Consider the following 26,044-nt stretch of genomic DNA (forward strand, 5'->3'; position numbering starts at 1 on the left):
CGGGCTTTAGTTTATGTATTTACTAGCTGGTTCGTCGCCCTCCGGGCGGCTCATCAGCTAGTTCCTGCGGAAGGCTGGTAAGGTGGTGGTTCGCCGCCCTCCGGGCGGCTAATCAGCTAGTTCCTGCGGAAGGCTGGTAAGGTGGGCCTTCGGCCCACAAAAGTTTTGTTGCTTGGTTCAACTTTTTGTTCATCTTCATTGCTTATCGCGAAAATAAAGAGATGTTTAGCTCTACTAAATAACTAACAATTTCATTGCAATGCTTGTGGGTAGACAACATTTTTTCGCTAAGATACCCGCGCGATCGTAGTGAGCCACTGCCTGAGCGGCGCAGTGGCGGCGCGCAGCGGCGCGGTGAAGTAGGTACGTTTTGAAAAGGGACAGACGGAAGGACAGACCGCGTGCGGGACGACGCGCAATATATATATAGATTTATTTTATTGGGACAGTGTTCACTTCAGTTCGTTGTGCTTGTGTTTGTTTTTTGCCTTGTTTCGGGTTGCTGTCTGCTATCAGTTACGCATTACAAATGAGAAACTATTCTCAAATGCATCAGCTTTGTTTGCCAACTTCCCAAATTTAATGAGAATTGCCTTAGCTGCTCAATAAAGCCAGGAAAACAAATCGCGATAAAGGGGTGTTGTACTGTATTGTGACGTCGACGCGCTCTGCGATCGACTGGTTCTGTCTGTTCTGCCCTTTCCCACAATCCTTTGCGGAACCAAAGCAGGCAGCACAGCAGACTTGCCAGTCATTGCGGGGAGCAGCGAGCAAAAATCGCAAAATTGTCCTTGCTTGTTTTGGTGAAATTTTTATTTTGTTTTGTTTTGGTTTGATTTGTGGTATTTTCGAGCAGCAAAGGTGATGAAGGAGACGGCGGGGGCCAAGCGACGCGACCGAGCCGGAGGCCGAGAGCGAGACTCCAAGGCCGACAAGCCCAAGGAGGCCGCCGCCGAGCCGCAGGACGTTGAGATGTCCGAGGCGGAGGCCGCTGGCTCGGCCAAGCCGCCAAAGGAACTCGACAGCCTGACACTGGAAGGTAGGCCAGCCCGCGCCTCTGATAACTCCGGAACCGGCACGCCGCCACAGACTGCCCGCGAGTCGGCACTCGGCTGCGAGCCTCGTTAACGTCGGTGCTAGCGCATGACGTCACTTTTCTAACTGTTTATATCGGCCGCCTGGGGGAAAGCGACGTTCGCCAAACATCAAACGAAATACATTTTATCAAATCAAATCAAAAGCCTTTATTGGCATTCTGTTTAATGCCAGCTACGAAATTATGAGCGTTGCTCCTCTGGTGAAGACAATACTTGCTTTAATCAATAAAAATAAAAGAAGTAAGCCCGCCTTAGTTGTACGTAGTTCACATTTTTTCCATCTGCTGTATGGATTATTGTCACACCATTGCACATATTTACACTATTGCACGTCTTATTTCACCAATTCACTATTGCACTTAGTTGTTTAGAGATTAGAAGTATTGCACATAATGTTTACAAATAGGATTGCACATGTTAATAGGTTCCAGATATTGCACGTTTTTAATAGGTTTCAGGTAATTCACATTTTGTTGGAGGTAGTGTTGTGTTGTTTAGAGCAACGATAGCTCTGGGGAAGAAACTGTCTTTGAGTCTATTTGTCTGCGTCTTGTGAATTCTGTAGCGCCTACCAGAGGGCAGCAGGTTGAACAGTTTGTGACCGGGATGAAAACACTCTCTAAGAATGTTCCTAGTACTGCTGAGGGCGCAAGACCTGGCCTTGGTGTCCATTAGGGATAGAGAGTGGCCAGCGATCCTCTGGGCACGATCGATGATGCTCTGCAGGGTTCTCTACTCTGCTGCTGCGCACCCCCAGTACCACACTGTGATGCAATATGTGAGGAGGTTCTCCACAGTGGCTCCGTAGAAGGAGACCAGCAATTTTCCCTCCCAAGTTGTTCCTTCTGAGCACCCTCAGGAAATGGCGTTGATGCTGTTTTTACACGTGGTTTGGAAATGCTCTATTAATCGCGTGTCATCCAAAACACTCAGACATCAAGGAGCACGTGAAGCAGATCGAGAAGGCCGTGTCAGGCAAGGAGCCTCGCTTCGTGCTGCGAGCCCTGCGAGCCTTGCCCTCCACCAGCCGCCGCCTCAACACGCTAGTGCTCCACAAAACAGTCAGCGGCTTCTTCACCAATAACGCTGCCACCAGAGACTTCCTGCTCGCCTTCCTGGACGAGGTGCATTAACTCACGTCACCTCGAATATTAAAATTCCGAGGGCAAATTTGTCGACTTGGACTAACGTGTGTGTTGTGTATGCGCAGCCTATGGACCTTGTGGATGGGGACGTGCCTTTCCGACCCAGGACGGGGAAGGCTGCCACCACTCCTTTGCTTCCTGAGGTGGAGGCGTACCTGCAGCTGCTTCTGGTGGTCCACCTAACCAACAACAAGAGGTTCAGCGAGGTAAAACTTTCCCCATTTGCTCCTGTTATTTGTGCACACGAGCAGCCATCCGACATAAAAGACGTACAACACGGACAGTTATTACCAACGTGACAAGTGAAGTGGGCACCGCTGCCGTTTTGGTGGAATTTGCTCAGATACATGTTTAAATGTCTCTAAAATCCTCCACAAAAATACATTCTAGAAAGGCTTTTTTAAAAGTATTTTAATTTTTATGTAACCAGGTTAATTAAAGGATATTGAGTATACAATCAAAATAAAGAATAAAAAGTAACAGTGTGCCTTCTGATTTCATTTTGTGGTGACAGACCGACGTGAACCATTTGACTGCTGTTCTCACAAATTTTCTAGTTGCGCAATTTAAATTCACGTTGTGTGCACAATTCAAATTTACGTTGTGTGCACGTGATACCATCCAAAATGTCACGCTCATTTTGACGGAATTTGGGCCTGACCAAGCCTGTTGGTGCATCGTCTTCCATGAGCCAATCACAGAAAGGCTTCCTCGAGAAACAACAGAAATCAATTTAATCTTGTTTTATCATCAGATTTATCTCAAGGCGACATCATACAAAAACGTCGCCCAAACATCACTTTTTTCCCACCTCTACTACAAAAACTCCCATTCTCCAAATAAGCCATCTTGGGGTTTTCCAAATTAACTTCTGCATTGTGCTTCGGTTGCCTCACACTTTGTCATTTTCACCAAATGTCATTCTGGACAAATCTTGTCATATTGCTGATTCTTGTGATTGGGGAGTCGGGACTGAAGAATGATGATGATGATCATTCTCCCATTCCTAACTCCCGGAGTCTGCAAAGAAATCTTTAGTGGACGTTTTGGGGAACTATCCATGTCCCCAGGTTGTTCCTATCATGACAGCAGAGGGCGACAAAAGCTCTCAAATTCTGCCAAATCCTGCCGTCTGTTGCCACGCCACCATTCCAAAGTATCTTGTCGTGATTATCATGTCGTGTCACAAGATCTTGAAGGGCGAAAATCCTTGTGTGACTTTACGTCAGGCGCAGAAGGTATCTGACGACTTGCTGCAGAAGATGGCCTCCAAGAACCGCCGGGCTCTGGACCTGGTGGCTGCCAAGTGCTACTACTACCACGCGCGCGTTTACGAGTTCCTCAACCAACTCGACGACATCCGCAGGTACGCCCCCGCCCAAGTCGCTTGCCGCGCTTGACCCGCCGATCCGCAGGTGCAATGATTTGCCTCGTACTTCCATCAGCTTCCTGCACACGCGGCTGAGAACGGCGACGCTGCGTCACGACGCCGACGGCCAAGCAGTTCTCCTCAACCTCCTGCTGAGGAATTACCTCAACTTCAACCTCTATGATCAGGCCGAGAAACTTGTCTCCAAGTCCGTATTTCCAGAACTCGCCAACAACAACGAGTGGGCCCGATACCTCTACTACACTGGTAATAGCACCCACACATTTGTAAAACCCGTTCCGAAACACACACACACAACTGCTCACGGAAAAGTCAACTTTTACCTCAAGGCACCGAAGTATCGCGTAAATGACATTTTGTAGCATTACACAGGTATTACACGCACATCGGTGTGAAGCTACCGCCTCTATTACCTATTTGTCTTACTGTTTATTGCTCCATGTACAGCACTTTGTATGGAGCGATGGCTGTTTGAAAGTGCTCTATAAAAACTGTTGACTTGACTTGAAGCAGAGTTGTTCGCGCTGGCCGGGGTCACTGAGTGCCATTGTGTGTGTTGTGTGTCAGGTCGCATTAAAGCCATCCAGCTGGAGTATTCGGAGGCCCGCCGGACGTTAACCAACGCGCTAAGGAAAGCCCCCCAACACACTGCGGTTGGATTCAAACAGACGGTGAGCATGCGCACACAACCAAATCAAGGAGCAGGAAGTGGAGAGGCTGACGGGGGTGTGTGTGTGTGTGTGTGTGTGCGTGTGTCTGCGCAGGTGCACAAGCTGCTAATTGTGGTGGAGTTGCTGCTGGGAGAAATTCCCGACAGGCTACAGTTCAGGCAGCCGTCGCTGAAGAGGTCACTCATGCCCTACTTCCTGCTCACTCAGGGTAAGTGATGACATCATCATCAGCTTCGAGCATCCATCCACGAATTGTTCCAAGCGTCAGCGTCACAACCTCACTGCCATCTGCAGGCGTGAAAGGGAACAACATTAAGATGAGCACATGCCACTTTATATCTGATCATTATTATGCAGGTGTATCAGATTTCTATCCACATACGAAAGAGGCCCAGTTTGAATTTGAAAGAAAAAAAGTCTGAATTGTACTGTTCACACTGCATGAAAAAACAAACTGTTTTATGTTGCAAATGGACAAAAAAATCGCAATTGAGTCGCAGTGTGGACGTAGCCGTAGTCCTGAAAGCACATGTACAGATTAGGTCTTATTTTATTTTCAACAGTCAATTAGTTTAAAAAATGTTTTCAATTAACCGATAACTAAAAAAAATACCAATCTGTTCCCCAAAAACAGGACTTTATTTCAAGCTGATGTTAGCGCAGGAAAAGAAGCTGCCAGGAAATCTAACGGTAGATAAACTATGGCTGGTCATGAACTCGCTGCTACAACCGCTCTTTTTTCCCCTTCTGATGTTTAGTGTATATGAACGTAATCCGTTAACTAAAAAGAAAAAAAAAACATCTCAATATAAACGTGACATATGGTGAAACCTATCTTAACAACTACCAGAATCAAAGTGCACTTGTTTACATTGGACCTATGTGCACAATGCTAGTATGAGCAGGATTGTATGCCGCTAACCCCTTTCAACATTTGACATTGTGTGTGTGTGTGTGTGTGTGTGCGTGCTTGCGCACGTGCAGCGGTGAGAACAGGCAACCTGTCCAAGTTCAACCAAGCTTTGGAGCAGTTTGGCGAGAAGTTCCAGGCGGATGGCACGTACACGCTCATCATCCGACTCAGACACAACGTCATCAAGACAGGTGAGCGCTATTGCACTGCACCACGTCGAGCCGAGGCGCTGTCATCGCACCGCGCAAACTAACCGTCTTGATGCGTATGTGCGCAGGCGTGCGTATGATCAGCCTGTCGTACTCTCGCATCTCGCTGGCCGACATCGCCCTCAAGCTCCAGCTGGACAGCCCAGAGGACGCCGAGTTCATTGTGGCCAAGGTAGCATAGATCGCGCGCGTGCGCACCCACGCGCATAGACGTGACGGCCGCGTGTTCTGTCCGCGCAGGCCATCCGGGACGGCGTGATCGAGGCCAGCATCAACCACGAGAAAGGCTTTGTCCAATCCAAAGAGACCATGGACATCTACGGCACCCGAGAACCCCAGTTGGCCTTCCACCAGAGGATCTCCTTCTGCCTTGACATACACAACATGTCCGTCAAGGTGAACGCACGCACACACCTGTACATTAGACAAAAGTGTTGGTGTCTATCATGGTGTTAACTGTGCTGCTGTTGTGTTCAGGCCATGAGGTTTCCGCCCAAAGCTTACAACAAAGACTTGGAGTCAGCTGAGGTAGTTGCAAGCAAACACACACACACACACACTACAGATTTGTTTACACTAGACCAGGGGTGCTCAACCAGTTGATCGTGATCAACGTGTAGCCCGCGGACTGGTCCCAAGTCGATCGCGAGAGGTGTAGGGATGATAGCGGAAATAAAACTATTTGTGTGTATGTTATTAATATTAGATATAATTTACTGCAGTGTACTGTTTCACGTTCACTAAAAGTATTTCATGAATAAAATTAAAAAGTAGGTCAGCTTTAACCTACAGTGGCTTGTGACGTGCATCACGGGAACGAGAACTAATTGACACGACATGATTGCTAAGTTTTCACATTCGTGATATGGTGAGAGAAACGCACGCGACCCTCTCCACTACTTCCCTCGCTATGAAGACAACACGCCAAGAGCATGCATATTCATGAGAATGACGTCACTGTCAGCCAATCCCAGTGCGGCACAACTGACGCGTGTGCGTTTTCAGGAGCGTCGCGAACGTGAGCAGCAAGATCTGGAGTTCGCCAAAGAAATGGCCGAAGATGACGACGACAGCTTCCCCTGAGCATGCTAACTTCCTGTGCACACAGGAAGTGGCGGTCTGATGTTTATTACCCACAATTCCCCTCTTTTCTGCTTCTTTTCTTGTGTTAACAAATAAAGATGGCCATCTTGTAAAGATGTTTATGATTTTCCCTCACTATTATTTAGTTTACGCTTTGAGATGCTGAAAGCTTCCATTGGCGCCCATTTTGCTCCGAATAGCCTATTGCGACTGTTCAAATGGAGAGAATGACTGAAAACGGATAACGGCACCAAAAAAAATTAACATCCATCCATCCATAGTAGCGCTTATTATTATGAGGGCTACTTTTGGGTGTGCTGGATCCTGTCGCCAGCCAATCGCAGTTTAAAATATAAAGTGTCTGTTTTGTTTTACACCAGCTTGCGTTCGGTGTGATCGCCCAAGTGTCACCCACAGGTGGCAGTGTAACCTCCAGGGACATATTCCCAGGCGAAGAAAAAGGGGGCGGGAGTCAAATTTTCCCAGGATGCACCGCGGCTGGTGACAAGATGGCGGAACAGAGACGAATAAACGCGACTGAAAATCGTTTTGTATTAGTATTGCTTATTTTCAGCCTCATTTGACCATATATCCACTACTTTTCTAATACAGATTGATATCTACCATATTTCGAAAATCACAATGTTTTTGTAGAAGCTTAGTTTGTTTTTGGAAATGGTCTATTGATAAATTCCATTTACACACACACAAAAAAGTACTCAATATATCGTTAAGAACACACAAAAGAGCAGTATTTTCAGTAAAAACGTGTCACCGATATTTTTTCGAATTAACGGTGCAACAAACCCTCAAATGTTGATGTTTTAAGATTAAGATATCCTTTATTTGTCCCGCAATGGGAAATTACAATCAATTTTATGCAGCTGCACCAGCCTCAACCCGGAGTTCTGATGAATATTGGGTTTGTGAAATACGAATGAAACAGACAAATCCAGCCATTTTGATCCACCTCGGGAGACGCTATTTTGTTGTTGTATTATTATTTTATGTGGTATGTAAAGTGCTTTGTTAGCATTCATTCATTCATTCATTCATCTTCCTAACCGCTTGATCCTCACTAGGGTCGCGGGGGGTGCTGGAGCCTATCCCAGCTGTCTTCGGGCAGTAGGCGGGGGACACCCTGAATCGGTTGCCAGCCAATCGCAGGGCACACAGAGACAAACAACCAACCATGCTCACACTCACACCTAGGGACAATTTAGAGTGTTCAATCAGCCTGCCATGCATATTTTTGGAATGTGGGAGGAAACCGGAGCACCCGGAGAAAACCCACGCAGGCCCGGGGAGAACATGCAAACTCCACACAGGGAGGTCGGAGCTGGAATCGAACCCGGTACCTCTGCACTGTGAAGCCCACGTGCTAACCACTGGACTACCGGGCCGCCCAGCAGCTGGTCTGAAATGTGTTATGTAAATTAAGTTGTATTATTCCTAGCCCTCATGAGCCTTACTGTGAGTTATGGGCATACCTCCCATTATGAAGCAACACTGGTGTTTTGTTGTCATACCATCTGTTTTGTCTAAGTCCAATTTCTATAAACAATGTGTAAAAGTTAGCTGTTGCAGCTTCAGATAGAAAACATTTCAATTATCACGCTTCCTACTCTTGACCATCAATCGTCATCATTAGGAGGATGACATCAAAAAGTCCATCTGAAAATCTTGATGTATCAGTACCTGTACAGTAATTCACATGTTCCAAGAGGGTGGATGTAGTCGTATTTATCTTAAGGCAGACATATAATCCAGCCAAACCCTTCAGCTAAAATCAACGCTAAAGGTGGTAACCACATCGCCTTGTATGTGTCCCCCCCCCTCAAACTCAGGAAAACCCGTCACATACTGTAATAACAGCAACAATGCTATACACTGCGTAAAGGACATCTAAGTTCCTTTTTCTGATCAAATAAACCCACAACAGTTTTCAACTACCCCATCAATCGATCTCTAAATGTGGCAAACAAAGGAAAGAATTAAGAGCCTTGTGCTGGAGTGGAACACATCTGGAGCCACTGAAGTGAAAGTTGACCTCGAAGTTTGCAACCTGGCGCAAAGGAAGTAAAACATGAAAATAACAACTGGTGTTTGCGCTTGTTTACAATGATGGACAGAAGGCTCTGTAAGTTGAACAAAAATTTTGATAAAGTGTTTGGTGAATGGCTTGACTGCATGTTGTGATGTAGCCAAGCAGTATTTTTTTTGACTTAATTAAAACTTCTGTGGACTATTATATAGTAGCTGTATTAAATTTGTGGAAATTGTTCAGCTACTACAAAGGTAGCGCAGTTTTGAAATAAAATGTTTTTATTACACAATACTTCTGACACTCCCCTCACACACCTCATTCAACTGACATAACGCATGTTACTAACTCACAAATGAAAACTGAACTAAAAAACAAGTGTCAAAATAAAATGAAAACAAATGACAAACTGGTGACTGCTTCCACTAACAATGCAAGTGATTATATCACTTTTCCTGCACTGAGGACTCCAAAAAAAAAGAAAAAAAAAGGTTTGGGCGGTTTTGAACTCGGGACTTTTAATACCCGAGGTAACCGGTTCATGCCGAATAAGCGGCACAGAGAATGGATGGATGGAAATTGCAACAACAGAAATGGCCACATAGTAATAATAATATGTAGCTCTTAGGTAAGGCGCCATTTCACCACAGCTGGCCCCTCGACAGCATTATTCAACAATAAAAGAATCCTTCTTCCCTCTTTCACTTTGTGCTTGCCTCTTTCACTTGTTGCGGTCGACAGTCTGTGGTGACTAAACATTCATTTTGAAATTTGGGAGAATCCAACAACCAGGAAATGCCAGAGGTGCCGACATGTCTGCAGCGTTAGCAGTGACTTTTTTGGGGGGGACACGTTTTATGTATGGGATCGGTTTTAGCCACGCCCTTTCTGTTTTCCCATCCATAAGATAATGTTTGGAAACATTGAAGGATGTTACGATGTCGTCACGTCGCATGGCCATCCATGTCATGTGACCATCCGGACAAGGGCACACGGCAAATGGAAACAGCTGTGTGACACCACCCGTCAGCAGTGGCAAAGATGTTCAAAGCGACAGTTCAAGTTAGTAATTTATTCACGTCAATCATTGCAGTCTTCATGTACATGTCAACCCACAAGCCCCACTTTTTCAGTTTTTTTTTCTGTCTCAGCCCACCCTGTCGTAGCCCCACCCCCACAGCAAACTCAAAACTGGTCCGGCTCCTTTCTTTCGCCCCTCACCTGACATTCGCCCCCTGCGGGGGGGAGGCGCTGTTTGGAGTTTGCGGCGGGAGGGGGCATAACCTCCTGCCAAATGAAAAGCCAAAGCGTTTTGTGATGCCGTCAACATTCACGAGCCCTGCCCCCACCCCCGCCCCCTTCCACACCCCTGCACAACCCCGAGTCCTGCTGGGCATGAATGATAAGCACTGAGTCATGGAAAAGAAAAATGTGAGGAGAAAGGGGCGCGGCTGGGACCTCCGAAAATGTTCTCGGTTGCTTCCTGCGGGCATTGGCGGAGCTATTTCAGACACCTCTCGAAGTAGGTGGAGCCTATGTAGCCGCCACGCAGCGTGCGATGGACGTTTTGCTCAAACAGGCGGCGGTTCGTCTGCAGGACCTCAGCCGCCTCCTTGTTCAGGGGGTCCTCGGGGTTGGGCTCCTGAAACGCAAGCAAAGGGCCACTCTGATGATGTTCGTGATGAGGTCAGCAGTCACGTGACCTCCAACAAGCAGGAAGTAGTCACTCACTAGAAAAAGATACTGTAGGCCGTAGATGATGGAGTTTATTGTCAGCACAGGCTTCCAGTCCTCCCTGTCACACACAACGCACACACACAATTAAAACCCTTACACACACGAGCACTGAAATGTGATGTGACTCAGCAAACAGGCAGTGAGACCACCTTAAGATGTTGAGGCAGACGTTTCCTTCCAGGTCGATGTTGGGGTGGTACACCATTGTTTCACACTTCACCTTTGGGGGGTCATGAGGGTAACCCTGTCCTACCTGCAACACACACACACTCACCACATGTTACATGCAAATACACAATAACATTGCCGCGGTGACAAGAAAAATTGAGTCTGACCTTAAAACCGAAGACAAATTTTCCTCCTTTGTAAAAACCCTAACAGGAAAAAATAACACATCTCTCAACTCGAGTATACAGGTGTATGCACACGCGCACACACATGCACGCACGGACACACACACACACACCTCATCGGGTGAGATGATGAGTCTGAAGTTGAGGAGGTCATCGTCATCAGGGAAGTTGATCTCACATGTCTTCGGCAGGTTCAACTCATTGATGTCTGAAACACACATTTTCAAATACCATCAGTATCTAAAAGAAACCCCTTTGCAATAAAATAAAAAAAGTCAAGTCGTGTCTGGAACAGACCCCCTCCAAATAAAACGCTGTCTGTCTATTTGTGGGCATCCAAAACAGGCATTTTCAAAATCACTTGCCGTGTTTGGCAGCTTCAACTAGTTTTTGTTGACTCATTGATCATATCTTATAGACACCTCTTAAAATGAAGCATTAGCCGCATGGCATAGTTGCAAGACCACATGATTAACAGTTTTGCTCTGCATTTTGCATGTTATGTCATCACAGGCATTGATGTCACTGGGATATGAGCAAGGGGTGGTGCCCGAAACCTGGCAGGTGTGGCCTGCTCACGTGACCCCTGCAGGTGTCATGACGTTGGGGGTGCTAATACAGCAAGCACCCATGTGCGCTAACAGTTTAGCACAAAGAGCGCAGTCGGGAGACCTAGCGTTGTTAGCTGCTAACCAGCCGTGAAATATGTTTTGTGTGTATGTTGTCAGTGGAGGCTGGGCTAGCGAGAGTCAGCTCGCTAGCAGTGAGCCGCTGTGGCTAAGTGCTAGCCGAGCATATTCTTGTGTTGAGAGCAGTGACAAGCTCGTAGTTGTGTTTCAACAATTCCAAATAGATTAACGCAGACGTACGCACACACATCTATGTAGATCCAGAGGTGTAAAAGTGTGTGTTTGTGTATTAGTGAAAGAGCGCACCTTTCTGTATTCGTAGTTGGGCCGCGCTGGCTTTTTTACCGCCGGCTCCGGTTCGGTTTCCTCCAGCAGATTCCTCGTCTTTCTTCTGCTTGAGGGAAAAGAGCTTAATCATCTTCACTCGCGGGATGAGACGCACAACGACGCCTCCGATCCGTGTTCGCCGAGTCCGCGTCGCCTGCTCGCTGGCTGGCTGGGGAGTGTGTTCCGTCCCAACAGCACCCGAATGTTGATAGACGAGCCGACCCGACCGGCGCACGTCAACCAATTACACGCCGCTAGCCGAGCCGAGCCTAGCCTGCTAGCCGAGCTGCTACATGCTAACTGCTAGCGAGGGGTTCGGGGTTGACTCGCTGCAAAACACTTAGAATACCTGTTACTCAAATAGGACTTTGACTTTTTACTTGTACTTACTTGTACGCTTTATTTCAGAAAATATATTTGTCTGTATTCCAGTGATTCCACTGTGACTCTAGTGAGTCGAATCATTAAATTGTGACGACAACTGCAAGTCCCATGATGCATTTCTGCATTTGATATCATATCCGCCAAAAGGGCCAGATTGCGGCATTTGTTGACTTGTATTTTTAAATGCTGACTTGTCTCCTCGGAACCCGCGCACGAGTCCGCGCGCGCGCCCGCGGCCACCTGTGTGACGTCTTCAACGTGAGCGTGTCATTGCACGCTACCGAACCGTTCGCGTCCAACACACACACACACACACACACACACACACACACACACACACACACACACACGACCGGGGAGAGCATGTGGCCCAAAGGTGTAACAGATTTTCTGTTGTGTCCTTATGAAAGAACTGTAACATTATTTTTTTTCAGTGTCTGGTGTTGAAAACAAGAAAGCTATAAAAACCTTGAAATTGTGCTCCCATTTCAATGTCTTTTTTTATTATTATATTGTTGACCCATGACCACCGTATGTTTTTGTAGCGTTTATTTTTTGTATCGTTATGTATCTTTTTGTTCAATAATGATGGGTGGGTTGGGACAAGAAAACGAAAGCGCAGGTCCTGCTTCTTGATTTGCGACAGGCTGTGGAGGGAGGGACTGACTATTGGCACTACTTTATGCGGAGGGATAGCAGCGCGCACGTGTAGTGAACAAGCTCGGGAAGTAGAACGCTGGAGCGCGCGCGCTGCGAGGTGCGCGGCGGAGAGAGTGAGTGAGAGAGAGCGAGCGAGTGATTGAGAGAGAGAGAGGGGGGTGAATGGGCTAGTCCCACAGCAGCAGCACTTCGCCCTTCGCCTCTTCTTCCTCAATAACTATTAGTTGTCTGATCATAAACATATCGGCTGCGCCGGGCTAGCTGGCCAGGAACTAGCCAGAGGCTATCGGCGGCATGAAGCGCGCGTGAGACGGCAGCAACCAAACAAGGAAGCTGACGGACGGACGCAGGGACTGACGACAAGCTATCGCGGCTAGCTGGTTGGACGGCTAATCTTGTTGCTAATGTGCGAGGCACGAGCATGCGAGCTGATAGCCAGAGGTAGGTGACAATGACAACAACGGCCGTGCGCGCGCACGCGAGCTCTGAATCAAGAGCCAAAGCGATGCTAAAGGCTTAGCATGTTAGCCCATGTTCCCTGTTCACGGAGGGGGCTTGTGTGTGTGTGCGTGTGTGTGTGTGTGTGCGCGTGCGCGCGCGTGAACGGTTAGCACCCTTCAGGTGCTGCTGCCTGCCTTCCTGATGCTTGCTAATTGTACTAGCTGAATGCTTTGTGATGCCCATTGATCACGTGATCCAGTGATGATTCGTAGCTGCATATTAGTATCACAAGAAAGCACAGGAACAAGCTTTGACCTCACACCGTGTTGGTGTTCTGCAAGTACACACAGATGTGGTATGAAGATAGATGGGGTTTTAACTCCACATCTGTTAATCGAGACCCTAAACCAATGTTTCATTCAAATAATTTGAAATAGAATGAATCAGTCCGAAACCGAGAATCAAATTATGTTGACATTGTTTTTATGGGAGTATACTGAACTGGCAGCACAGTTCCCCATATTGGTTGTTGTTTTAATATATTTTGAATGATGTCTCAAATGCTGCATCTGGTTGGAATGGCTAAGAATTTAGAAAATCGCAGTTTGGGTTGCGACGAACTACGAACTGCAGAATTTTTGTGTAGGTTGAATGGTCCTTTTCTAAAAAATATATTAAAAAAAACTGAGGTGTAACTGTGAGTCACCCAACAACTAATTAATTATCAAATTACTTGACAATTGTTTTAGCCATTGTTTAATTTCAGCCTTTGAACTCAACTTTATTTTTATACACTGTCTCAACAGCAGCAACTTAGTAAAAGCGCTTTCAGAACACATAACACAAAATATATCGTTAACCAGGAAGTCGGTCATCAAATTATTTTTGTGCATTTTCTGCACTGTCAATTTGAAATCATGAGAAAGACCTTCCTGATTGGCTGTCAAGTTTCAGTCAGCTGGCGTAGGTCGAAATTCCTGAAGGTTTTCTCGAGTCATTGTGTCCAAATCAGTATGTGACGTTGCAAACTGCGACGGATGACAAATTGATTTGTTCTGGAGGAAATTGCACCAAGATGGTGAGTGTACTGACACGTTTGTCTTTGTTGTCGTTACAGCTGACTCGTTGTGGGATGTCGGGCAGTAAGGCGCTGGGCGGTGGGGCGAGGCGCAGGAGGACGCGGTGCCGCCGCTGCCAGGCGTGCACCCGCAGCGAGTGCGGCGAGTGTCACTTCTGCAAGGACATGAAGAAGTTTGGGGGGCCCGGACGTATGAAGCAATCTTGCCTGCTCAGGCAGTGCACGGCGGTGAGACGCACACAACACGCCACATGCTAACGAGAAGGTACCAAATGGGGCCAAATTCTTGCTGAGTCTAGCGTGGAAGACGCAACAAGCCGAAGTGGCAAACAAACACACTGCTGCTCAGCTTCTGGCCAGCTAGTTAGTGAGAAACAAAAATGCGTGCCCCTTCACTCGCTCGCTCACTGTTTTTCTCCTTCTTTCCCCATTCCTCTTTTGTCCTCTCTCACTGTTTCTCTCACTCCCTCTTTCTCACTTTCTGTCTCTTACACGTCACTCTTGCTCCCTCCGTCTCACGCGATGTCTCTCACTCTTCTCTCTCTCTCTCTCTCTCTCATTCATTCACTGTCTTGGTCCCTCGCTCTCCTCTCTCTCTCCTTATCTCTTTCTTTCTCTCTCTTGCTCCCTCTTTCCATCTTGCTTTCTCCTCTCTCTCACTCCTTCACTCTCTCGCATTCTTCCTGGCTCTTCTGATTGAGCCACAACAGTAACAAGTGGCCTCATTATTTTGAAAGCATGATGATTTCCAGTGTGAAGGTGTCAGTTGTCTATGTCCTTCATTCCCTTAAAAGAAGACAAACGGTGTGTTACACGATGCTCAAAACAAAATCGTTCACATTGTTCCCACATTGCACATCGAGTAGAAGCCTGTGAGCATTGGCGGATGCTATTTTTGGTGTGAAGATTTACAATTGCCATCATTTTACTGGAGATCATCTATGGCGTTTCTCATTTATCTTGGCACGAAATTAGTGGAATGTTATTGCATTTTTTTTCTGGTAAAAGTCGTTAATCGGGCTCAGTTAAATCTCAAGGGGCTACAATATTGACACAATCGCGGCGGGCATGGTCACTGACTTGTGAACTCTGCGTGCAGCCCGTACTCCCGCACACGGCGGTGTGCCTGGCGTGTGGCGAGGCGGGGAAGGAGGACACCGTAGAGGGCGACGAGGACAAGTTCAGCCTGAGCCTGATGGAATGTACGATCTGCAACGAAATCATCCACCCACGCTGCCTCAAGGTGGGTTCCGCTTCTTGTTGCCCGGCGACACCCACGAGAAGCCCGCCTGACGTGCATTCGTGTGCTTTGCGCGGTGGCAGATGGGCAAGGCGGAGGGCATCATCAACGACGAGATTCCCAACTGCTGGGAGTGTCCCAAGTGCCACAAGGAGGGGAAAACCAGCAAGGTCAGTGACTGGTGCCACCATAATCTTGTGAGCAGGCGCGTGCGCAGATGTTTTTGGGATTAAAAAAAAAATATATATATATGAATAGAACAATTGAGATCGTGCCAAGACCACGTCCAACATTCGGTTGGCATGTAGGTTCACTTTTACTGCTCAACACACACATTTCAACACACACCTTTAAGCCCTCCAAATGCTCGGAAGGAATCACACAGTTCACACTTGCACAACTTTGGCAAAGGACAGAAAATCATGTAGGGTGAAGTGTGTATTCTGCTCATATTTAGCCATGATGTATAACTTTCACATGCTCGCAGCGAGACTCTGCGTCCTTGAAGCAATCATCACTTAAAATTGGAACACTCCCTCCTGGAGACCTTGTAGAGGCGAACAGACAGGAATGCACCAGTTGATACAAGCTAAGAAACGGTTTAGGAGAAACGGAAGTTCTGATTTCACACCTTGTGTTTCGGCACTGCCCTTCTGGTAATATAAATATGATGTGAATCCCTCCCTCCTTTGCACTCGTGACCACCGCAGCCATTGTCTGTAAACCGCGGATGCCCAGAATATTCTGTTATTAAAAGCGTCGAAGAAACTGTTCATTGTCTCCATCCTGTATTTGGATAACCAACATTCTCCTCGTCAGAAATTCAACAAACACGCGGGGGTTTCGAAAGTATTAGTATTTTCATTTGACGACATGTAATTGTTCTGCCAGATGCAACACAGCGCAAGCAGGCACAGCTCCGGGATTTTTTTTTCTCCACCGATTGAGAAAATAGTTAATGAATCCATTTTTAAGTATCAAATGCTGAAGGGTCTGAACAAAGCAAAGATACATTATTGGTTGCAAAAAAATGTAAATTCGTTGAAATCCACAGCACAGCCGATGATGTCACGCAAATATGTCTGCTGTAGCTACGTAGCATTTCGAAAGTCCTTTGGATCCCGCCCTGTTCAGCAGGCCCCCCCCCCCCCATCACCCTGGTCTTGTGTGCACCCACAGGAGCAAGCTGACATGTTGGCCAAGAGGCGCCTGGACAACGGTGAGCTGGGCCGCTGGAAGCTGACTGACGATCCCCCACCCAAGAAGGAGGCGCCCAGGCTGGAAGGCGGGCACAAGAGGAGGAAGGAGATGCTGCCCTTGGATGGCGGACCCAAGAAAAAGGTCAGGCGGCGCCATGCTACATGTGGAGTGAAAAAGCATTCATGGACACACACACACACACACACAGTGTTGCTCTCTGGCAAACACCTGACACTGACTCGCCAAGATCTCTGAGTCTCATCAAACAAGGTTAAGGAGCACTGTCGTGAAGAAATCCGGGATTTTAAAACGACCGGTCACTTGCTCTGCTCCTCACGATAAACGTGTCTTTTCTTTTAGATGAAGGGTGCGCACGAGAAACGTCTCAAAAAGGTGCACTTCACGTTTTCTTCCGTTGTCGTTCTTTTGAGTTGATTCTGACCTGTGCTCTTGCGTCCTGCTTTTAGAAGCCCAAACAAGAAGAAGCAGAGTCCAATGGCCCCGCCTCCTCAGCGGGAGGGTCGTCTCTGGGTTCCTCTTCCTTTGTGACAGCAACGGGCGATGGACTGGGAGGCGGGGCATCCAGCACAGATCAGCGCTCGCATCACCGGGAAAAACTGGAACGCTTTAAGAGGATGTGCCTGCTGGAGCGCCGGCCCGACTCCTCGTCGTCGTCGTCGTCCTCCAGCTCTGAGTCGGACTCAGAATCAGACTCGGACAGCTCGCTGCGCAGGGTAGGAGCGTCCTCGCCCTCCTCACCGCCTCCCGTCACTCATGGCAACAGCGGTTCAGGACGGACGGAACGGAGCCGCAACGAGCGGGACCGGCGGCTGGCGGAGTTGGGTTTCAGCGCAAGTGACGAGTCGGACGATGAGGACGAGGAGCGGGAGGAAGAGGAGCGGGCGGGAGACAAAGTGCGGCGGAGAGGAGACGGAGACACGCCCGGAGTAGGAGAAGCCTCTGCACCGCGGGGGAGAAAATCTGCCGCGATAGACGGAGACGAGGCCGAGCCGCTGCCTTCAGACAGAGTTGGGAAAAACTCGTCCCTCCCGCCGCCCTCGCCGCTCTCATCCAATCAAATGGCCCCGTCCTCACAACACAGCAATGGGCAGGAGCCACGCAACGGACGCGCACGCGGCGAAAAGGAGAACACCAGCGGCCTGTTGACCAATCACAGACATGGCGGGGCGGCGGGGGGCGGGACCAAAGGCAACAAGAGCCGACAGAGGAACTCTGTCCCCACTTCCAACGGGGGGCGAGGAGGGGGCGGTAGCGGCGGCCCGCTGGTGTCGGCCACGGCGGCCTCGCCCTGTTCCGGGGCGGCGGGGCGTTCGCACGTGATGAAGCGCAGCCCTCCCGCCGTGCCGTCGCCGCCGCGTCCCGTCCAGATGGAGCGCCACCTGGTGAGGCCGCCGCCCGCCTGCCCCGAGCCCAGCTGCCTCCCGCTGGACTCGGGCCGCGCGCACATAATGACGCGCGACGCCTGGCTGTGGGTCTTCACCTTCCTCACCCAGCGTGAGCTGTGCCTGTGCATGCGCGTGTGTCGCACGTGGAGCCGCTGGTCAGTCAGTCCGTCCGTCCGTCCGTACTCCACACAAGTGATTCCCAAGCTCATCGGGTGTCCTATGTTGGGCGTTTTTGGGGTGACGTTGCAGGATGAGCCTGAAATGCAATCAGCTGAATTTTGTCTGACCTTGTGTGAACTTCAAAATGTCCAACGACCGAAGGTTTCGGTACTTTTTCCACAATTTGCTATTTGACAAGGATGGCAGCAGTGAAACTCGAGGGGTGCAAACTAACCATGACTCTAATAACCGATTAATCTGTTAATTATTCATTTCAATGAATCGCTTCAAAACATTTCTATTTGGAGTGTACGATAAAACCAATCGGGTCAAACCAGAATAACGGTTTTGAGGTAAAACATTCGAGCGCATCGTATGGAACCGAATCGTCCCGCTTTCAATTGGATTGCGATACATACAGAATCTTCTTTTAATGGAGAGATAAAACGCCTCATTTACACAACAAACTCAGTGCATCACACAACAGAGCTGGACCATTTCAAATGGAATCATAATCCCACAAAATCGAATTGTTCCACTTTAAAATGGAACCGACCTTGCGCGAAAATCGAAATGGCAAGAAAGTCTGCCTTGTGAAGCCGGCTCATCATTTGTCGTTTGCTCCCTCACCAATGTCAGAAAATGGCCCAAAATATTGCTGATAGTTTTCCAAAGTAAAAACGTCACAGTTTGCAATTTTTTAAAAATTTGGATTCAATACTAAAATAATCCCCCTGCATTCATGGAGGATTACAGAAACCAAAGAGAGAATATTTGCTGTTGTTCTGAGAATTCAGAAAATATCAATATGAGGTCTCAAAATGATTCAGCCATTATCCAAATAGTTGTCAAGTCATCAATTGTTGAACTTTTAGTTCACAATCTGATTAAAAAAAGGTGCTGCATTTTGGTCTCATCCTGACACCTCACGCCTAAGAGGCCGAAGGCTACGTTCACACTGCAGGTTAAGAAGGCCCTTTTGGGCTTTGTCACTCAGTGCCGTCCTTTGATGGCGTCGCTTGCATTGCGAAAGGTCAAGTGGCAAAAGAGCATGTCACTTGGCATGGCAAGTGTTGGAAGGACAGGACCAAATCTGGTCCGTGGTGTCCCATTTCGTTTTCCCCATCAAAAATTTTTTTTGCCGACTTTTCTGTTTTGGCAATGAATTGTGATGACTAATCACCTTTTGATGGCACACCGTCGGAGGAGCGCGTCTACTGCAGTCGCGTCCCATTGATGCCCACAGACTATGTGCAGAAGTCTGGGTCTGATTTGGGGAAGGAAAAAAAATCGCAATTCTACTCACCACATTGACGTGAAAAAAATCGGACAGGACCTGCAGTATGAGCGTAGTCTAATAACCCCGCTTTTTGTGGCTACTATATTTTATGAGAAAATGTAGATTTCACGTGTTCAGAGCCATTTTGTGGGGGGGGGGGGGGTAAAAACAAGTTGTCTTAACTGATTGATGGTTTCGTGCTGATGCTTCAGCCTTCGTCACCGCCTGCCGCTGTGGTACGTCACACCAGGAAGCGGTGGGGCTGAAGCGTTAGCCAAGGCAGGCCCTCCCGACTGACACGGGATTTCTCAAACATTGTTAAAAAAAATAAAAATAGGCTTGTTGTCGTCTGGTGAACCCACTCAAAAAACGACATCGCTTGGACAAATTATTTTAATTTATGGCTGTTTCCTTGTTCATGTCACAAATATGAAGGTTTTTAGTGGGAAATTTTGGAACACAATATAAAGAATGACCCATAGGGACCCGATTATCGGGACAAATGCATTCTTAGCACACCTCAGACCACACGATCGTCTTCTAGGACAATCTTAGAAGATGTAGACGCAACCATTGTCTTGATAGGCATACGGTCGACCACCGATATTGGCAGGCGATACCAACCAGCCAGCAGCCTACGAGTAGTGGGTCAAGTTTCATCAAACTGACACCCACTAAAGTGCATGGGGGGAAAAAATGTTCCTTTTTTGGGGGAGCTGTACTTTTTTTTTTTTTTAACCCCGACGAAATTCCTCCCAAAATGCTGAAAAACATTCAATGTTTTCTGCAAAAATGTGGGAAATTCCCCCTGCCCCCCAAAAAAATATTTCAAACACATATTCAAATACATCGACTAAATTTGAAAACAAATCTGCAAATCAGAAGCTATATGCGGGGTCCTGTTTCAGGCCGAAGAGAACATCCCTTAACCTGAAATAGATTTGTCTGAACATGAGAAATTGAAAACTTGTCATCACGTCGATTTGTACATTGCAAAAAGCGGATACGCGTTCATAAATGTACATTAATTGCTGTGCTCGTCACGACACGTTGCTGCCATAGAGAGACACAACAGCCTTATTTTTTAGTTAAGCCCTCATCGTTTCTGAGCGGCGGCGTCCAATTGGATCATTTCCTGCGGCCCGCTGCTTGGGAATCACTGCAGTTTTTCACATAGCCCCGACAGTCATAAGTAACGCTGGCCCGTGTGGTTGCCGTGGCGATGCAGGTGTTGCGACAAGCGTCTGTGGAGTCGGATCGACCTGAGCCGACAGCGTTCCATCACGCCGCCCATGCTCAGCGGGATCATTCGCAGGCAGCCCGTCTCGCTCAACCTTGGACACACCAACATCTCCAAGAAGCAGCTCGTCTGGCTCATCAGCCGCCTGCCAGGTCTGCCTGACTCTCCGTCCTCGCTCGCATATGCACTACCTGTCAACCACGCGGAGGCCGTGTCCACATTTTCGGCCGCACAACGGTCCAAATCTTTGATTCGTACTACGTGTGTCCACGTGCGTGTTTTAGTGTGTAACATATGTGTTTATGTGCTCCAGGCCTGGCGGAGTTGACGGTGGCGGGCGTGGCGTGGCCGGCGGTGTCGGCGTTGTGTCAGGGCGTGCGGTCGTGTTTACGCATGTTGGACTTGAGCGGTGTGGACGACTTGAAGGACGCTCACCTGAGGGAGCTGTTGGCCCCACCCCCCGACAGCAGGACAGGTGAGCACGCCACCCGCAAACCGTATATGCTATTGGGGCCGATGTCGTGCCTTGGCTAGTTTAAGGACCAAAGCAGCATTTTTCCTGTATTGAAAAATGAGTGCCACCCCGAGCCAGACCGATCGATATCGCTCAACACGGCGTAAAGCTTCAGCTGTGCTGATTGAGCGATTGATGTCCCTCTGTGGCAGCTGCGTATTTTAACTGCAGTTGCAGTGTTGTACCACTACGGAGGCGCTATATCAACAGCAGTGCACTGAAAAGGCGTGAAGCAACTACCAAAGAAGAAACTGATCGAATCATGTTTTTCTCCCCGCTAGTCAGTGCTTTCGGCATCCTGATTTTTCCTGACGGGTGATACAAATGAGTAAATATTGTGGGTTTTTTTTTTTTGCATCCAAGTATTTCATGCTTAAGTTTTTTTTAGTGTCACAGTAACATTTAAATTTTAGTGTTAAGATATGGCAGGGAAAATTTCCTTTTTTTTTTCCAAGCAACCTTTTAAGCTTGAAATAACTGACGGTCTCACGACAACAAAGGGATGATTTCGGTAGTCCCTTTCTGATTGGCTGTCCAGGGCGCGGCGGCAGTGGCGGCGCGGAGCCGCGAGCGGGCCGTTTTCACAACGTGACGGAGCTGCGGCTGTCCGGGCTGGACCTGTCGGACGCGGCATCCCGCCTGCTGGTGCGCTTTGTGCCGCGTCTGGCCAAGCTGGACCTCAGCCACTGCGCCAACGTGTCGGATCACAGTGTGGCCACGCTGGCTGCGCCCACCTCGCCGCTCAGACATACCCTTACGCACCTCAACCTGGCAGGTATGCTCACCACACGCTCAGCTTCCCCCGTGTGCATGTTTTGTGGCCCGCCAAAGCAAATCAAGTGGCGGGGCAGCAATTCATTGGTTAATTGTCAAGACATCGAATATTGACCAAACCTTGTTTTACTGCAAATTGTCCAAATGCTGTGAATTTCAGCCTCTCGACGTCAAACCATCTCTCGTTTCTGTCAAAACAATCCCAATTCCAATGATAGTTGTGTTAAACAGGAATAAAAACAGAATGTGACGACAAGATATCGTTTTAGCATATTCAATTAAATATCGACTGACCATGATTTGCAATTTATGGTATTCTGTTTTTATTTCTGATTAACACAGTGTCCTAACTTCGTTGGAAATGGGTTTGTAATTTTCTTATAATGTCCTGTTTTTGAAGAAAAGTGGAAATTATCAAAATATATATTTTTTGTTGTTGTTGATTGATTGAAAAAATAATGGATGATGAAAACAATGGTTGGTTGCGGCTCTGTATCATCTAATGACCCTTGCGTCGGGCACGTAACCAATAGCGTGTGTGTGTTTGTGAATGTGTGGCAGGTTGTGTGAAGGTGACTGAGCAGAGCGTCCCGCTGTTGCGCCGTTGTCCGTCCCTGCAGACGGTGGACCTTCGGTCGTGTTCGCTGCTTCCCGCCGAAGCGGGACAACTCCTCTGCTTCCCGGCACAGCAGTCCTCGTCTTCGTCCTCGTCCGCTTCCTCCGTCTCCAACGCCACGCTCGCTGCTTCCACTTCCTGTCCGCCTGAGGACAGGACGCTGCTAAAGAACAGCTAAACGCTAAGTGCCCCGTGGCATCATGGGACATTTGAGAACACTACAGGTGAGGAGGAGGAGGAGAAGAAAGAGGAGAAATGTGTTGGCATACCTCTGAGCGTGTACATATTTGTTCTCTGTACAAACGCGTGTGTGCGTGTCTCTGTCTGTCTGTCTGTCTGTCTCTGTAGTTTCATGTAAATGAGCCCGCACACCCCAAGAGACCACAACTTTCACGAACCCCAACCCAAAGCCGTAGAAATCAACCAATGTGCGCGGGCGCCATCTTGTCCCACTGCTTGACACATCGCAAGCATTGCAACTAATTAGATTCCAAAATGGATTATACAGAATAGATCTTTTCCACAGAAAGCTCACAATGTTTATCTGTGATGTTCATCTGACGGTAGCATCGCAGCCACTAAATGCGCGAGGAGGAGGAAGATGCTCGTGATATGAAGACAACCTAGGGTTTTTTTTGTTTTTGTTAGCTAGTTTATTTGTTACCAAGGCAAGCACCCCTGGTCTTAAGACATAACATTTTTTTGACACCAACTTATTTTTCATATCTTCAAAGTAATGATGCATCATATTGCTGAGGTTGTATTTGATGAATGTAGTGTCGGGTTCATCTCCCACTGGCATCCTCCTTTTGGGAACCAATGCATCCTCGCACCGAGTCAGGGACGATTAAAACAGCCGACGGCCCAGACAAGCAAGCCTTTGGACACAATACAGCATAAAATCCACTTCAAAAGGCCAAAATGTGCCCTGAAGCTAATAATGCAAGGTAAAGGCAGGAATAGAGACAACATGGCGTCCATAAACCACGTGACTTGGGTTAAACCGGTGCCGAGCAGTGTACTGACTTGAAAGAAAGTCCTCCTGGTTTCTACGGTTTTGGCCTCTGCCCCCGTTCACCTGCATGTCAGCACAACTGCAGGAAGTCTTCCCTCTTGTTAAGACGTTCTTTGCTAGGCTAAGCTGAGTCATACGCTACCGAACTAGGCCAAGTCATAATACTGTGGATCTGAAGCTAGTCTTGCTGTGCTGTTCAGGTTTAAAGGGGAACTAAACCAAAGATGTCAAGCCTTTTTTGAAATTAAATGTGCATATATTTTTACTCATGGGTGCCCGACCTTGTTTGAACGAACATCTAATTTTTAACCAACCAACCTCTCGCGAACGACCCGTTACCACGTGCATGCATACATGCTCACCCATGCACAGGCGCGCATACGCATGCATGCACACATACCCAGGTACCCCTGTCTTAACTGATGCTTTTTCCTTAAATATACAAAATATGTTTCTAAATATTAGCATTCACTCATATTTATTCACCAAGCCGCCTCCCTTTCAAGACAGTTTCATAGGCCCACATAAAGCTTGAACAAAGCACGCTCAGTCAAATTAGTTATGTGACATGCGGCCACCATCTTTGTGGAATGAGCACTTCAAACACCACTAATACACTGCTCTTCTCGCCTATTATTGTTCCATTTCCACTATTTTACTTGAAAAGTCAGACATTTTGATGCATCGATGTGAAGAACATCTTGCATGCAAATGTATGTATTCCTGGGTTTAGTTCCCCTTTAAGGAAATGTGCTCTTTTGGAGATGATGATCTGGTTCATGTTAGCATAGTTGGCACAAAAATATGCTGTGTTGGCTTTTGCATTTTAGCAACAGTAATTGAAGAAGAAGACAAGTAAAACAATTTTAGAGGTGAATGTCAGAGGACGCTTCCTGTTAAGCTAGGCTAACTAGCCGTTGTTCCGCTTGTCATATGGTATGTGCACACATGGACTCCAGTGTTCACGGTTGCATGTTTTGTCACTCCAAAACGGTCGGCGGTCTCGGCAAGCACATGGTTTTTCTGAAAAGCCCTCTCGGTTTGGTGACTCGCCATTCTATGCTAACTCTGTCTTGTATGTCGTCAACTTGACTAGCAGCAAGCTAACAGTGTTGGTAACAGATCACCCGACGCTTGTAATGCTATGAATCGGTTAACGAAAATCAATTTGAGATGATTTTCCTAGCTCATTAGCATGTTAGAGACCGGGCTTGTCAGCTAGCGTTTGGTGGCGCGCTCACAGATGGGTGATAAAAAGTCGGAAAACTCACCGAATGAAAAGAACAAAAGCTTACCAAATGTTGAAATAAGCTTCATTTTTCAATTGTTTACACAAGTCTTTGACTGTTGGTCGGACAAAACTGTGACAAATTGTGGCCGTTCAGCAGCGGCTTGTCAAATCGCTCCTTATTTTACTTGCTAGCAGTGCTGGCAGAGTGCCAGCTTGCTGGATGATTGCAAGGTTTGCTTCCTGTTCACCTTGTGTCATCAAGTTGATCACTCAACTATAGAGTTCACTATATAAAAATAGCTAACAATATATATACATATATATATACATATATATGATTAAGGACTTATTGTTTCAGTCCTAGAGTCAACTATTTAGTCCACTATATAAAAATCTTATTAGAGTGAATTCTGGAGTTGTTCATTAGCAACTGTCTAAGTCCACTGTCTAAAAGTCCCCATGGTCACGAGCTAGCAGGATGCTAGCAGGGTTGGCTTCCCGTTAGCCGTGTCGTGCCAAGTTTGCTGGTCAACTCACATGTTGATTGTGTGTGTGTGTGTGGGGGGGGGGTGTTTTTTTTTTTTAATTCCACTTTTCCCATCTTGTGCAGGTCAGCCTCCAAGTTGCCTGGCAACAAGTGGGGTGATGAAATCTGATTGGACGAAGGTCCTCCTAGCTCTTAACTATTTAGCTGTACACGCGCTGAATCGATGTATTTGTATTTCTGGATATTTTCGAATGCACTGGATCATCAGGACCTTCATCCATCCTTTGCCAAAATGTGTTTTCTTGTAAAAAGGGGCATTTTATTTGATTTTGTCATTTTGTTGTTCTTATACTTTGTCCAAAACTCTTCCGTTGTGTTGATGGGAAGATGAGGAGGCAACTTGGAAGAAAAAGCAAAAGAGCAACTCAAGGCAGCTATGACGAATGAGTGACTACTGTAAAACAAATAAAGAACCAATGAGTTGTTTTTTTTAAATTTCATTTTTTTAAGTTATAAGACGTCTGTGCTCTTCGGGTGGCTGGAGCTTCGCCCTACCTGACATCCTGTCCGATGCAGGACATGTCATCAACACATGACATGCTTATAATAAACAGCTACTTTTTAATAAGCACACATCCAATGAATAAAAATGTTCGATAAACGCAAGGCTGGAATTGGGCCAAAACCTGTATGTCCAAGTGTGGTCAATTTCCTATTTTCCA

At 47.4% G+C, this 26,044-nt stretch overlaps 3 protein-coding genes across 7 annotated transcripts; 2 read left to right on the forward strand and 1 right to left on the reverse strand.

Annotated features, from left to right (window-relative positions):
* The first annotated feature begins 689 nt into the window (after nt 1-689).
* On the forward strand, nt 690-6,622 carry psmd3 (proteasome 26S subunit, non-ATPase 3). The gene is made up of 12 exons (XM_052049948.1): nt 690-1,039; nt 2,031-2,221; nt 2,308-2,448; nt 3,472-3,608; nt 3,688-3,878; nt 4,200-4,303; nt 4,397-4,511; nt 5,288-5,407; nt 5,494-5,597; nt 5,666-5,821; nt 5,903-5,953; nt 6,431-6,622. The coding sequence occupies exons 1-12, from the start codon at nt 865-867 to the stop codon at nt 6,506-6,508; spliced, it is 1,563 nt and encodes a 520-aa protein (XP_051905908.1). The 5' UTR covers nt 690-864; the 3' UTR covers nt 6,509-6,622.
* Nucleotides 6,623-9,609: 2,987 nt separating this feature from the next.
* On the reverse strand, nt 9,610-11,980 carry ube2m (ubiquitin conjugating enzyme E2 M). 2 transcript variants are annotated; one of them, XM_052049954.1, is made up of 6 exons: nt 11,578-11,976; nt 10,756-10,850; nt 10,625-10,663; nt 10,439-10,542; nt 10,284-10,347; nt 9,610-10,194 (listed from the first exon to the last, which is right to left on the reverse strand). In XM_052049954.1, the coding sequence occupies exons 1-6, from the start codon at nt 11,687-11,689 to the stop codon at nt 10,054-10,056; spliced, it is 555 nt and encodes a 184-aa protein (XP_051905914.1). In that variant the 5' UTR covers nt 11,690-11,976; the 3' UTR covers nt 9,610-10,053. The 2 variants fall into 2 exon arrangements, with proteins under 2 accessions (XP_051905914.1, XP_051905915.1); XM_052049955.1 differs by lacking the exon at nt 10,625-10,663 and having other exon boundaries at nt 11,578-11,980.
* Nucleotides 11,981-12,690: 710 nt separating this feature from the next.
* zgc:158376 (uncharacterized protein LOC100101643 homolog) lies at nt 12,691-25,817 on the forward strand. Of its 4 annotated transcripts, XM_052049869.1 has the most exons (12): nt 12,692-13,083; nt 14,201-14,389; nt 15,261-15,404; nt 15,485-15,571; nt 16,581-16,742; nt 16,962-16,994; nt 17,069-18,162; nt 20,674-20,837; nt 20,999-21,160; nt 21,738-21,974; nt 22,535-22,813; nt 25,446-25,817. In XM_052049869.1, the coding sequence occupies exons 2-11, from the start codon at nt 14,216-14,218 to the stop codon at nt 22,765-22,767; spliced, it is 2,490 nt and encodes an 829-aa protein (XP_051905829.1). In that variant the 5' UTR covers nt 12,692-13,083; nt 14,201-14,215; the 3' UTR covers nt 22,768-22,813; nt 25,446-25,817. The 4 variants fall into 4 exon arrangements, with proteins under 4 accessions (XP_051905830.1, XP_051905829.1, XP_051905828.1 ...); XM_052049868.1 differs by having other exon boundaries at nt 22,535-25,817; XM_052049870.1 differs by lacking the exon at nt 16,962-16,994 and having other exon boundaries at nt 12,691-13,083; nt 22,535-25,817.
* The last annotated feature ends 227 nt before the right edge of the window (nt 25,818-26,044 follow it).

Source organism: Hippocampus zosterae, chromosome 17 (assembly GCF_025434085.1).
Source record: "Hippocampus zosterae strain Florida chromosome 17, ASM2543408v3, whole genome shotgun sequence".
NCBI classification, from domain to species: Eukaryota; Metazoa; Chordata; class Actinopteri; order Syngnathiformes; family Syngnathidae; genus Hippocampus; species Hippocampus zosterae.